This window comes from Pleurodeles waltl, chromosome 11 (genome assembly GCF_031143425.1).
Source record: "Pleurodeles waltl isolate 20211129_DDA chromosome 11, aPleWal1.hap1.20221129, whole genome shotgun sequence".
In the NCBI taxonomy this organism is placed as follows: domain Eukaryota; kingdom Metazoa; phylum Chordata; class Amphibia; order Caudata; family Salamandridae; genus Pleurodeles; species Pleurodeles waltl.
The window spans coordinates 705,042,360-705,057,751 of NC_090450.1; the positions used below are offsets into that span (position 1 = coordinate 705,042,360).

The 15,392-nt window shown below is 44.5% G+C and overlaps 1 protein-coding gene across 1 annotated transcript in view; it reads left to right on the top strand.

The window, feature by feature from the left end:
• The first annotated feature begins 767 nt into the window (after positions 1-767).
• MRPS24 (mitochondrial ribosomal protein S24) overlaps positions 768-15,392 on the top strand; it is a 48,592-nt gene continuing 33,967 nt past the window's right edge. The window contains exon 1 of the mRNA XM_069214319.1: positions 768-873. Coding sequence (XP_069070420.1) covers positions 850-873 — 24 coding nt within the window. The 5' untranslated portion in view covers positions 768-849. The remainder of the gene's footprint in view (positions 874-15,392) is intronic.

The window sequence follows — 15,392 nt, forward strand, 5'->3', positions numbered from 1 at the left end:
CAGAGTGTGGATGGGTTTTTGTGATGGAGCATGATTGACTGTTGAAGCAGAAAAATTAGTGTTTTTTCAAAATGCATCTCACTGTCAAAAAGGTTTTCAAACGACATGCTCATGTAAACCTTGCAGAGCACACAGAGCAATGGTTATTTAACCGATAATTAAAATTTCCCCATACGTTTCTGTAGTTTTGTTTTTCGTGCAATATGCTAGTCTTGTAGACTGCATATTGTGAAACTAAAAAAATGACATAAATGTGTTCAAACAACGTGCTGATTTAATTTCTGGACTCTTTGCAGAGCTAGCTGAGAGATGGTCAAATAGGAAAGCACATGAAGGAAAAGAAAATACAACTTTCGTTGTGGCACGGGGTTGGCGTGATTTCACTCTCTTCCCCCATACACACAACAGGGTTCCACCCGCGTTACTCTGCCTCCCTTAGCCGCCGTTCTATTAAAAAAAGGCGGGGGGCGGAAGCCTAACTCAGGCAAATCAAACTGTCACCGTCTGGTCAGTGCCTGACTCCTTCGAAACGGGGATGAATCAGTTATTCCCCTTGACTGTTTCCCTTCAAATTGGGCAGTACGGAAGACAGATCGCGAACAAAAGAACAAAAGCGAAACCCACAGCAAATCAACACTTCGGACTAGAGCATAGCTCACCAGGATTGGTTGAAATTCTCCAGTACTCCAATAGTAGTGTACCTTATATATTAGCAGTACCGCCCACTCCCAGATGACTAGTTGGATATGTTTAGCTGTGGGATTGGTTCTTTTGTGTTTGTGACCCGGAAATGCTACAATAGCAGCATAAGTGATTTTTTTTTTTTTTTAAAGATCTCTAACTACCATCATGCTGAGGTCACGGACATTAGGTGTAAGTAGCGGACTTATGATCGTCATGGTGTGTAGATATCGGAATCTGTTCATTGGGGGTTTGGGTACAGGAGGTTCCGAGACATGTTGTTTTTATTCAATAGTAAGTAGGCTTACATTCCTCTAGGGTTGCCACCCTTCCTGGAGTAAATTAGAGGCAACTTGTTCACGTTTTAACATTCGGCAATGTTCCGGACTTGATGTTCAAGTACAGCTTTATACGAATTGGAAGAAATAACCGTATTTAGATGATTAGCTCACATTTGTATCGGCGGAACATTAAAATACCCGTTATGCTGGTACATTAGTATCCAGGTGGCAACCTCGATACACCCTCCTTTTATTTAGCCGCAGGATCTCTTTTAAAAGATAAGATCTGACTCTCCGTTAAGTTTATTTAGTGTGTTACTGTTTGCCTTTTTATCTGTGATCTTTTCACTATACCATATGCAGTAATTAGACTTGAATGCTCTATTTTGCTAGCCTCGCAGAGCCGCGAGTATAAAGGGGGGTGACTTTATTACTTTATTCACCCTAATGAAATAATATGTTTGGACCTGATATACTAATGGTAAACTACTGTATCCACCATGGATTGAGCACAGTAACACCACGTGCACAAGACCTAGAAAAAGACTTCATTCATAATCGCCTTCGGTTCATATTCTCTTATCTGCAAACGATGGGGACTGGTGGAAACAGACACAATTCAGGTAGCTGGTGGTATAAAAAAATACCCTTGACCGGATCTTCACCAAGCCAGGTAATTCAGGGGGATGGGCAGATACCACCACTAGATGTTCGTCAATGGATAATTTTAGCCAAGGAGTTAATTGAATCGACATCTAATTGCACTTACACCACTTTACCAAATTATGCTGGCACTAGACACTGCATTAAAAATCTGAGCAAGGCTCCAGATCAGGTGCATTTCTCTTGGAATAGCAATTCACGGCCTCTTGATTAGCGCTCCTCTTCTGGTAGTAACCTCGTACGGAAGTTAAAATCCTGGTTTCCCATTTGACCAAATTGAATATTCTTGGGCAGTCGTTTTCAAACTCATTCTTTGGTTCTAGTTTCCTGCCAAGATTGAAAGAACTTACAATTGGGCCAAAAGCTGTTCGCAGTTTGTATGATGTATCTGTTCGCAGTCTGTATGACAGCAGGGCTGTAATCCAATGCACATTTTGGAAGATCTTCACTCCAAGTGTTAAAGTCTGTCCTTATTAGCATCTGAATAGGTAAAAACTGATTTCTGAAACTGCATTTCAGTGTAAACAACCGGTGGCTTCTTAAAGGCTCATTTTCAGTGTATGGGTTGAAAAAGACACATTGCCACCTTCTGCTTTCAGGGATGAAAAGGAAAAATTATGTCTCAATCAGAACCCACTCACGCACTTAAATCATGGAGCAAACATGCACAAAAAGGGGACTTTTGATCAAACCCCTCCCCACATGAACCCTCATCCCCCCAGTCAAGTCTGCTGCTCACCAGCTGATAGAGCAGAGGGATTGCTTCTCGGCCTCTGTCCTGAAACTCCAGCGATTGATCTTGCTGCCCGTGTTCTTCTAGCCCCTTGTCTAATACTGCGTGTAAGGAAATGCCACCTTGGCATGGTTACCCCCTAACTTTTTGCCTTTGCTGATGCTAAGTTATGATTTGAAAGTGTGCTGGGACCCTGCTAACCAGGCCCCAGCACCAGTGTTCACTCCCTAAACTGTACCTTCGTCTCCACAATTGGAACAACCTTGGCACTCAGGTAAGTCCCTTGTAACTGGTGCCCCTGGTACCAAGGGCCCTGATACCAGGGAAGGTCTCTAAGGGCTGCAGCAGGTCTTATGCCACCCTAGGGACCCCTCACTAAGCACATGCACACTGCTTCACAGCTTGTGTGTGCTGGTGGGGAGAAAATGACTAAGTCGAGATGGCACGCCCCTCAGAGTGCCATGCCAACCTCACACTGCCTGTGGCATATGTAAGTCACTCCTCTAGCAGGCCTTACAGCCCTAAGGCAGGGTGCACTATACCACAGGTGAGGGCATAGGTGCATGAGCACTATGCCCCTACAGTGTCTAAGCAAAACCTTAAACATTGTAAGTGCAGGGTAGCCATAAGAGTATATGGTCTGGGAGTTTGTCAAACACAAACTCCACAGTTCCATAATGGCTACACTGAAAACTGGGACGTTTGGTATCAAACTTCTCAGCACAATAAATGCACACTGATGCCAGTGTGCAATTTATTGTAAAATACACCCAGAGGGCATCTTAGAGATGCCCCCTGAAAACATACCGACTTCTAGTGTAGGCTGACCAGTTCCTGCCAGCCTGCCACACACCAGACATGTTGCTGGACACATGGGGAGAGTGCCTTTGTCACTCTTTGGCCAGGAACAAAGCCTGTACTGGGTGGAGGTGCTTCTCACCTCAAAGGCTCACCCCTTTTGTTAAAGCGCCCCAGTGCATCCCAGCTACTGGAGATGCCCGCCCCTCCGCCCACTGCCCCCACTTTTGGTGGCAAGGCTGGAGGAGATAATGAGAAAAACAAGGAGGAGTCACCCACCAGTCAGGACAGCCCTTAAGGTGTCCTGAGCAGAGGTGACCCCTGCCTTGAGAAATCCTCCATCTTGAGTTTGGAGGATTCCCCAATAGGATTAGGGATGTGCTCCCCTCCCCACAGGGAGGAGGCACAAAGAGGATGTAGCCACCCTCAATGACAGTAGCCATTGGCTACTGCCCTCCCAGACCTAAATACACACCCCTAAATTCAGTATCTAGGAGCTCCCCAGATCCCAGGAAATCGGATTCCTGCAACCTGAAGAAAGAAGAAGGACTGCTGACCTACAAGCCTGCAGAGAAGGAGGAAGACGACAACTGATTTGGCCCCAGCCCTACCGGCCTGTCTCCAGCTTTGAAAACCTGCTCCAGCGACGCATCCGACAGGGACCAGCGACCTCTGAAGCCTCAGAGGACTGCCCTGGACTACAGGACCAAGAAACTCCCATGAACAGCGGCCCTGCTCAAAACCTGCAACTTCTTTGCAACAAAGAAGCAACTTCCAAAGACTACACGTTTCCCGCCGGAAGCGTGAGACTTCACACACTGCACCTGACACTCCTGGCTCGACCTGCAGAAAACCAACACCTCAGGGAGGACTCCCCGGCGACTGCGACCCCGTGAGTAACCTCAGATGACCCCCCTGAGCCCCCACAGGGACGCCTGCAGAGAGAATCCAGAGGCTCCCCATGACCGCGACTGCCTGTAACAGGGGGCCCGACGCCTGGAACCAACACTGCACCCGCAGCCCCCAGGACCCGAAGGAACCAAACTTCAGTGCAAGAGTGACCCCCAGGCGACCCTCTGCCTAGCCCAGGTGGTGGCTGTCCCAAGAAGCCCCCCCTGACCTGCCTGCAACGCTAGAGTGACCCCCAGGTCCCTCTATTGTTTTCAATCTAAAACCAGACGCCTGCTTTGCACACTGCCCCCGGCCGCCCCTGTGCCGCTGAGGGTGTACTTTGTGTGCCTTCTTGTGTCCCCCCCAGTGCTCTACAAAACCCCCCTGGTCTGCCCCCAGAGGATGCAAGTACTTACCTGCTGGCAGACTGGAACCGGAGCACCCCTGTTCCCCATAGGCGCCTATGTGTTTTGGGCACCTCTTTGACGTCTGCACCTGACCGGTCCTGAGCTGCTGGTGTGGTAACTTTGGGGTTGCCTTGAACCCCCAACGGTGGGCTGCCTATGCCCCAAACTTGAGACTTGTAAGTGTTTTACTTACCTTCAAAACTAACCTTTACTTACCTCCCCCAGGAACTGTTGATTTTTGCACTGTGTCCACTTTGAAAATAGCTTATTGCCATTTTTACAAAGACTGTACATGGTATTGTTTTCATTCAAAGTTCCTAAAGTATCTAAGTGAAGTACCTTACATTTAAAGTATTAACTGTAAATCTTGAACCTGTGGTTCTTAAAATAAACTAAGAAAATATATTTTTCAATATAAAAACCTATTGCCCTGGAGTAAGTCTTTGAGTGTGTGTTCCTCATTTATTGCCTGTGTGTGTACAACAAATGCTTAACACTACCCTCTGATAAGCCTACTGCTCGACCACACTACCACAAAAATAGAGCATTAGAAGTATCTACTTTTGCCACTATCTTACCTCTAAGGGGGAACCCTTGGACTCTGTGCACACTATTTCTTACTTTGAAATAGTATATACAGAGCCAACTTCCTACACTGCATGACTCCCACAGTTTGGTCCATGTCTGTATTTGTCTCTTCGTTTCTCTGTTTTTTTTTCTTTTTAAGTATAATCTGTAGTTGTACTTTGTTCCTCGTTTTTTGTCTTTGTGCATGTCACTATATTTTGTTCTGGCTCTCTGTTTCGTGCTGGTTTTCCCGCTTCTGTCCTTTTCCCCCTTCCTTCCCTTCCCCTCCCAGGACTACTTATGGAGGCCGCTGTGTGGCTCCAGTAGTAGCCTTTGAGCCCCCTGGTCAAGTCCGCTGCTGACTGAAAGAGCAGAGATACTGCATCTCAGTCTCTAGCCACCTTGTCTCCTACTGTGTGACTCCTGCAGTTTTGCTTGTGTCTGTATTTGCGTTTGTCTCTTGGTTTCTCTCTTTGTAATTTTTTTTTTTAATATAATTTGTATTTGTTCTTCGTTCCTTGTTTTTTGTTTGTGTGCACGTCACTGTATTTTGTCCAGTTTTCGCTCTTTTTGTGCTGCTTTTTTTCAGCTCCCGCCCTTTCCCACCCTGGTAGCCCCTCCAGGCCTATGTATGGAGTCTGCAGTTGCGTCGCTGGGGTTTCAAAGGCAAGCCCATCTGCGCCCGTAGGTGTGTGGACCGCGCCCAGGGCCAGGAATCCTGGCTCTTCCATCATCCACTAATACTCCAAAGCAGAACTCATCTCCCTCAATGCCCAACCACCCAACATGATGTGGTGCCTCAGCTCTCCTCGTTTCACAGCTGGCCCCTTCAACTACCTTTAATACCATTTCTCCTGCTCCTCCAATCTACCAGTACACCCCACCGAACAACCACTTTCACCCACCACTTTCACTTGCCAACCACACTAGACACTAATGAATGTCTGAGCCCTTGCCAAACACCACTGAGTTATAGGACATCATCACCACCCGCCCAAGTCTTCCTCACAGAAACCTGGTTCAACGCCGTCTCTGCACCCAACATCACCACAGCCTTACCCGAGGACTATAAGATTGTGCACTGCGACTGCACCAACAAGCTCGGAGGATGCATTGCCATAATCCAGAAAGAATCAATCCACTGCACAACCACGGAAGAGACAAGCACGCCAATCATGTGGCACCTCATTTCCTGCTCAACATCAACACCACCACCATCTAATGCACACTTGCCCACCCCTAGATTCTGCAATGCAATATCAGAGGTCATCGGCCTGCAAGCCATCAACAACGAACACTACATCTTCCTCAGAGACCTAAATATCCACTCAGAGGAGACCTACAATACCCACACAGCCAACCTCCTAGACAGCATGGGAATAATTGGCCTCCGACAGATAAGTCACAGACCCCATGCACACCGTTGGACACACCCGCAACCACATTTTCACTTCCAGCAACAGAATGAAATAGTCATACCACCAAGCTCACCTGGACTGACCAGGCCATCGTCCATTTTAATTACCTGTTCACACCTAACACCCAGACCTCTTTCCATTTCACATTGAAGTTGGAGCAAGATATCTGAGAACCAGTGGACCTATACTCTCAATTCCTACCCGCTTGCGCTACTCACCAGTCGCCTGACTTCACCACAGACCTCAACAGAGACGTCAAACACTTCACTGCCTGGATATCGCACTGCGCAGACATTGTCGTCCCTAACAAAACCTTCAAACAAGCAAGCTGGTGCACACCAGATCTCCGCACTGCAAAACACACCTGCAAGCAACTTGAAAGGAAATAGTGCCGTTCCAAACTCCCCAACATTTGTATCTCGCTCAAGGAGGCTCCTAAACCTTACCATAGACTCATAAAAAGCATCAGAAAGCAAGCCTTAGCCTCTTGCATTCAAGACAGCACCAACCGCAGCAATGAACTCTTCACTATCGTCAAATAGTTCGGCAACCCCTTGGCACTAGAGAAAAACATACACCTTTCACAGGAACTGTGCCACTCCCTCGCCGCCTACTTTCATGACAAAATCTCTACCATCTACAGGAACTTCACGCCCCAGCCCACTGCAGCAGACAACATCAACCTCCTTAACCTCCCAGACACCCTTTCCAGACTCTGACTCTACAAGTGGAATAAGCTCACCACCCAGAAGACCGCAGACATCATGAAATCCATTCACTCAGGATATTTCACAGACCCATGCCACATCACATGTTCACCCTCGGCAGCAACAGCATTGGCAGCAGACTCACAGACATCCTCAACATATCCATCAATACAGCCCCATACCCTGACGACTGGAAACATGCTAGAATCGAGCCCCTCAAGAAGCTCTCCGCCAACCCCAATAACCTCAAAAACTACCGCCCAATCTCTCCACTCCTTTTCCCAGCAAAGATACTAGAGAAGCCATCAACCAGCAACTGGCGACTTAACTAGAAGACAACAAACTGCTGGATTCAACGCAGTCTGGATTCTGCTCCAATCACACCCCTGAAACTGCCCTGATTGCCGCTATGGACAATATTAGAATCCTCTTAGACCAAAGGCACTCAGCCACCTTCATCGCCTAGACCTCTCGGCAGCATTCAACAAATTCTCCTGCCACACTCTACTCAAAAGACCCTACCAGATCCAAGGAGCCACCCTGAAATGGATTGCTTCCTTTCGCTCTCGCCGGACACAGACTATCCACTTCCCTCTGCTCACCTCAACCCGAGCCCACCGTCTGCGGATTCCCCCAAGGAACTTCTTCAGCCCAACATTATTCAATGCCTACATGACCCCCTGGCAAACATCGAACGAAACCAAGGATTGAACATCATCTCCTACACCTATGACACGCAGTTCATCCTCTCGCTAACCAAAGACAACTACAAGTCTAAGAACAACTTCTTCTCTGCATGAGCAGCATAGCCGACTGAATGAAGGACAGCTGCCTCAAACCTAACACAAGAAAACCAAAATCCTGCTACTTGGAAACTCCACCTCACCTTGGGACAACGTCTGGTAGCTGTTACACTTAGTGTCCCCCACCCACCCCAACAGAACACGCCTGCAACCTAGGGGTCATCATCATCAACAACAAAGAAAGAATCAGGTCAACTGTTTCCTTCGCCTGCTTCCACACCCTCCCCCTCCTCCGCAAGATCTTCAAGTGGCTTCCCTCCGACACCAGCACAGTGTCACTCAAGCCCTCGTCACCAGCTGCCTGGACTGTGGTAACGCCCTTTACACCGGACTTCCGATACAATGCACAAAAAAATTCCTAAGCGTTTGGAACGCAGCAGCAAGGCTCATACTCGAGCTCCTAAGATGCATGCACATATCCCCACTACTTAGGAACCTATACTGGTTCTCCGTACACAAGTGATGTCAATTCAAGCTGCTGACCCTCTTCTACAAAGCTCTACGCAACCAACGACTGGCCTGCTTCAGCCATCGCCGGAACTTTCACCACCCCACCAGACACCTCCAATCCACCGCCATCTTCCTCGCCCCCACACCCCTCAGGAGTAACCACAGAGGATGCAGCATCTCCTACCTAGCAGCAAAAGCATGGAACAACCTCCCCTTCCATCTCAGGTCCTCCCCCCTCCATCCTGGAGTTCAGAAGACAGCTCAAGACCTGACTGGACCCCATGCAGCTGACAGAGCGCCTGGATGCCCTCACATGTGATCAGTGCATCCTACAAATCCACTGATCGATTGAATGTTAACATATTGAAGTAACAAGACATCTTAAAAACATGAAAGTTGAGTCCAGATCAAATGCAGCCATTTGTCAAAAATGAATCCTCCTATAAACACTACACAGGGCCACCTAGAAACCACCATGAAAGTTACAAATCATGTAGAGAACATTACAGACACAGAACCATCCACAAATAGAGCTCAGACCAGATTACATAAGTTTGTCCGTTGTTTATTGATGCTCTTTTTGTAATAGTATGCATACTTTTTAGATTCTTCTGCTTGTTGGAAATTCTGTATAATCTAAAAAAAAAAGCAATAGTGCACATGCTAAATCCTCAGTGTGAAGACAAATTCTTAAAGTGTCCTGCCGATACATAAGTCCGTACAGCACTCCACAGAACATTACAAGCAGAATAATAAAAATAAAATGCATGCATTTATTTTAAGTTCTGTTGTAGAGTTGTTCAACCTGACTCAAGTGTTAGTACGATTTACAGTGAATAACTGAGCGAGATACCTTACTACACAAAAGTACTACTACTTGGCAGGGCACATTATTGAAATCAACATTTTTGTTTACCTTATATCAGTATTCTTGTTTAGTTTACATTTTCGTATTATTCGTACATGGAGAAACAGAATGCAGCAAGAGTACATGACATAGCTCTCTATATACTCAATATTACCAGGTTTGGGGATAGCTTAACAGGACTATCAGTGGAAATTGTTTTCTCCATGTGATATGAACAGCAGATGAAGTCATACATGAAATACAATAAATGGTGTGTCATAAATGTAACAACAAAATAACGAAACAATACATGAAATGTAGATGTATAGTCATCAGATGAAAATAGGAATAATCTAGAGACGTTATTAGTAAGGAAAAACCCTTACTTGCTTTTATTAAGAACAAAAGTAGAATACCCATATTTGAGCTAATTTCTATATAATGAGTATCGCTAACAGAGGTATGCAGCAGTCATTTTCTTGCTAGACTAGATAAACTGTACATACATAGTGAAGCAAATCCACAGCCGCCATGTATGGAAATAAAGTTGCTTAGTGGTTGTTCCCTTTTGATAAATTAGATTTGATCCCAATAGTTATCATAATATCTAATAGGCATTGGTTCTCTTGGCTTAGAGTTGCTGTAAGAGTGGAGGCAAAGGCACCAAGGGAAATTCAAGGGAAGTTGGGTTCCCATTGTATGTTTAAAATGTTCAATATGTGTAATTCCGCATACTTCTAAAGCAAGATAATTTAATTCTACAATGTTATTTCATATTGAATTTGCATGTTGACTAACTCGAGTTGTGGATTACCAAGCTCCTACAGATGATGCAATCCATGACGGTTGATTAAAAGTTAAAAGCTTTGCAGAAAGCGCTAATATTAGTAGAGTCAATTAGTCATTAGGCATGTAAAAAATGAAGCTCAGAATGAAATGCAAATCATGAAATTGCATAACAAAGTATAATGCAGCTCATTCTCATTAAATAGGTCATAAATGATAGATTAGTCTGACAGCCTGCTAAAAAATGAGGGGAAGTGAACCTAACACCCTCTAGGTGAAGCCCATTTTATAGGGTAAAATACAGTAAGCTCTATACATTTTGTTGTGAACATGCATAGGCCCAATATCCCAACACATCATATTAGAGAAAGAACAATACAGTTAAAAATCACATTTGTCAGCACTGTCCCACAGACCCTTACAATGCAGATCTCATCACTGGTGCTCTTGTGACACCTTTGACACCTTATGGTTAGTACCAATTCTAACAGTCCAGAATAAGATCTCATGAGTAATTATATTGCGGTCCAGAGAGGTGAGGCCTTGACAAAGCAACCATTATGCTAACATGACTTGATAAAGAAGATTTAGAATGTAAACATCTTTTTGTACATACGAAAATGAGATTGTGTTAAAAAACATTGTTTCCATTGTGTTCTAAGTGCATGGTGTCGAAAGACAGATGGCTGTGTGAAGAAATAAGATGGCAACAGGCAGCAACATCCATTTTGAAATCAAGGCCTACATTATTCCTGCTCATATAAACACAGGTCACTAAAATACCTCAAATTAATTATGCGAATCACTTTGTATTAATACAAATGTGTATTTTTGTAACCATTATACCACACTCTGTGGATTACCCTAGATACCACCTCCTTGACTCTGCATGTGAGATCACAGAACCTTTCTTATTCCACAGATTTCTGTTTGCAACATTGTTGAAGTTGGTGGTAGGGTTTTCATAAGAATGTGGAGCCTCTCAAGTAGGCTGTAAGTTATTTATTTCATCTCAAGGCCCTAGGTTACAGCAACAGCAGATAGGACCCATCGGGGCTCCATCCTCCCTCAACCTACCCATTGCCTAGCTTCCATTCCATGCCACACTCCAACATTCTGTTACATCATTCATTCTCATTATTCCAAACACCAGCTCAGACAGGCAGGGAATGGAAACAGGTTACAACACAGCTCCCTTTCTTACAAACAACAATTCCAGACACTATTTCTTGTAACAATTCCATACACCAGCCTCAAACATGCACGGAATTGGAACAAACAGGATACTACACACCTCCCTTTCTTACAAACCTCAAAACAAAGAATGGCTGTTCCCTTCCATTTAAAGTACAAGCACAGTCACTCAATCTCCAACATATCTAGTATACATTTTCACCCAACAACTACCTGTTAAAGACTCATGTACCCAGAAATATAAGACAACAAATAGCAGCCACAGAAACTCGACATCAGTTCAAGAAATAAGGCTCCTCACACCCCATGTCAAACAAAGAAACAAGACCACTAAATTGACTACTATTGCACCACATGAAAATCTTGCAAGCTCATCAGAGATGAGGCCCTTCCCTGTACAACATATTAATACTTGCAGAACTTGTTGTCAATGGTACTCAGCCACTTGACATCCAGGGCACAGAAACTGTTGGCTTCCTTTGACAGAGGGTTTCTCTATAATCCCTAAAGCCTACACACTCAAGCCATGAACAAAACCGAAATGGAAGGTTTAAGCATACATCACTTTAACTCAAAACTTCCTTGGTCAGAGTCCATCACAAAACATATCCTCTCATCAACACACATATAATTCAGCAGACTTCTACATCGCACTACTAATCTATGCATGTGATACAGGCACGAAAAACTCACACTTTCTCCATCTTCCACAAATACACACAATCACAGAAGAACAACACTCCACTAAACACTCTCATACAGGTGCAATGCAACTCCCCAACATTCAATCGTGCTAGCAGGCCAGACTAACTTTACCAAGTGCCAGGATGAAGAAAACTTTCACTCTGCAGCCATTGATCACACCCTATGAAAACTGCACTTGAAAAAGTCTGGACATCTTATAAACATGAAGATGAGTCTCCAGTGTACACATACTGAAAAATTAACACAGCACAGCCGTCAAACACGAGCGGTATGGCAATACAAGTTATCACCAAACAGTGTCCGCCGGTAAATACTTACTCTTCTTCAACACACTAGAACCACCTTAAACACTACCACTCAAGCACAGCACTGACACTCCATTATACACAACTGAATAAAATATATCACAAAACAATCACACTCACACCCTGCCTCCTGTACTACACTCCACTTAAATCTTCATATTTGTACAGAAAGACAACTGATAACGGAGTACACTTTATGTGATACTTATGGAGGTCACGCCCATAACACCACATTACTACATTTCCTCACATTTTCATTCCACAGGAACCTTCACACATACAGTCTCTCTTAACATGGTACTTCTGTTCTCCAATATTGCACACTGTGGGGTACTGCCCCCACGGGGTGCAACTTCTACCCCAACTTCTCACACAACAGGTACTCCCCCCCATGTAACTTCTTACAACAGTGTAGTACACTTCCCAAACAGCTCGTCCCCACGAAAGACACAGATGGGTACTTCACCCGCTTCCACAAGCTGCCTACTAGATTCCAAATAGTGTTGAAAGTAAATGGTAACACAGCACTCCCGAAACAACCTACAGGTGGATCATTTAAACTTTTCAACCTCTATAACAGTACGAGGCAATCCTCACATTGGAACCATTAACACAAACTGCAGTTCCCAAAAACAGAAGTAAATTTTCATGGAAACTTACTAAACTGACAAATGCATTACAATAAAGATGTGTATTGCACGTGTCAATGTGCAGGAATTGCCAGCCAAAGTGTTCCCCAACTAAAAAACACCAATTAGAGGGAAAGTGGGTACATTTCTTGACAGAAGCATGTATAATACAAACTCCTTGAATACCAATAAACACTCTGATTAGTCAACTGAATACCCTATTTAACTTCATACTTGGAGAAATGCCAGACCGGTGTTTCTAGTGTACTGGGAGATAGTCCTGCTTCTCTTTCTAAATTAACCAGGGGGCCTTGAGTAGTCTTCTTTAACTTCTCCAGACCTGACACAATCAGACCTTAGCTCACTACCCTCTTTGATGACGTCAGTCTTATAGCCACTGCCTCTACTCTGGCATTCAAGTCTGGAATCCAAGATATTGGTGCGTCTATCTCGCAAGGAAGCTGCGCTGCAATGCTCCCAGACACCACATTCTCTTCCAGCACTCACTAGCTTGCACTGCACAGGAAAGTCTCCATGTACTCTGTACTGCACATAGTCATAAGACCTAATTTCATTGCCTTGACCCCAACACTTGCAGGAGCTGCGTTATCTCCTTTGGTCACATTGTGCTAGGTATTATAAAATATACATTATGTAGGCCTGACCCTCCAAAGGTATTTATGCTTACTGAAAAGCAAACTTCCTGCCTCTTACCCTTGTCTGCAGAGCACTGTTTCAACAGTGCTGTCCTTAAAACATGTTCTTATAGATTTGTCTTTATGCTTAGGACTATTACTGGAACACATCTCTTCAGTTTATAACTCTTCAGCTAGTTTGCTAGTGGATTTGAGGGTGGACAGCACCAAACTAGTCTACGTGGTCACAGGGCCATTTTCCTTCAAACGACCGGCCACCTCCACTGCCAGAAATAGATCCCAAATGCCACCAGAGGCTTGCTACAATTTGTCAGCAAAATGTTGACATTAGAGGGTATGGTTGTCATGCAAGAGAATGGGGACCCACAGGATACTACAATAATGTCTGTCTGTTTTAGCTTTCTGGATCACGTTGTGAAGATCTGCTAGTCTATGAAGGTTTGCAATCATAGAGGTCCCTGTGTAGGATTTACCTTTGATAGAGGATTGAGGGAAAGGAGGCTCCGATATAATCAATTTCCAGCCCACATTCGCTTGTTTTATGTTCTTTGGGACCACCATTGTAAATATGTGCCACTATGAAGAGGGGAATCAATTTCTTTGTATTTGGCACCACACATACACTTCAAAGTCCCTGTAGCAGTCGCATTATAGTTGCAGACTGAGTTGGCAGCATCTTCTTTAAAGTGTTAGATTATGGCAAGATGACGTAATTTTCTCTGTGTGCCTATCAAGAGTTGGTTGAAAATATATGTGGACCGCATTTTAGCTGTGTATTTTGGAATCGGAGCTTGGAATTGGCGAGTTCAAAATATTAAGCTTTGGATATGATTGAAGCCTATATTGGGCTCTGTTGAATTTTGATCTCACAATGGTAAGGACATTTCTGTTACGCAGATTGAGCACTGAACAGTCTGTATCCTAATAATTTAATGTGCTTACTAATGAATAAGAGGTTGCACCATCGTGCCATTCATTAATATTCCCCCATGTTTTTCATTGTTGAATGTGTTATTTTTGAGTGTGGAGTTCCTTCTCGCATTCAGTGGAAAGGGAGGAGTGTGGAGTTAAGATAATGGCAGAATAGACCTTTTTTTCTGCTTTGAAGACCATCATCTTTATGTCTGAGGTCTTCCAGTAGAGACATTCTTGAGGAGGAGGTCTCTTCTGCCAGTGAATGAGGTACAACTTGCTGACAGTTGATTTGGTTTTACGTTGGAAATTGACTTCACTCCTTAGCAGGACCAGTCAGGAAAATATGATCAGCCCTGGCAAAAAGTTAAAACCAGCCTCATGCAGGAAGCCGCGACTAGAACAGGGCCATGTGGCATTGCTGTGGTCATAGAAGTCCATTCGGCTGTAATAGCAGCCCCTAGCGTTCAACTCACTGGGAAAATGCCAGAGTGGCAGATTGACCACTTCAGGCCTTCTGATATTTTTTGCCTCCTTAGATTTTGGTGTACAAACTAAGGTGAATGAGGTTTTTGATATCTCTTACTCTTTGAAACGATATTTTTCAGTTTTAGAAATATTTTTTAATTGGGCTGACTCATGCTGTTTGAGTCCAATTTGGATCTTGCCTAGAGCCACTGAAGAATTACATTTGCTTGTAGTTGTAGTATGACCAGATTTGTGTTCTAGCCAGTTTGTTGGGCACAGCAGTGCTGTGGCCACGGATGCTTTAATGGCTTTTGTGGCTCATGCCACTGAACTGTAAAGGCAAGACAAGTCAGCCCCATAAAAGGGGACCGGCCCTTGCTTTCTGATTTTGGTTTATGCTCGGAGGTCATGCTATGATCATTTTCAGTTTTTGTCTGGACAAGGGGTATGCAAGCCTCTAGGAGACTGTGTCCATGATCTTTTGCATCGTC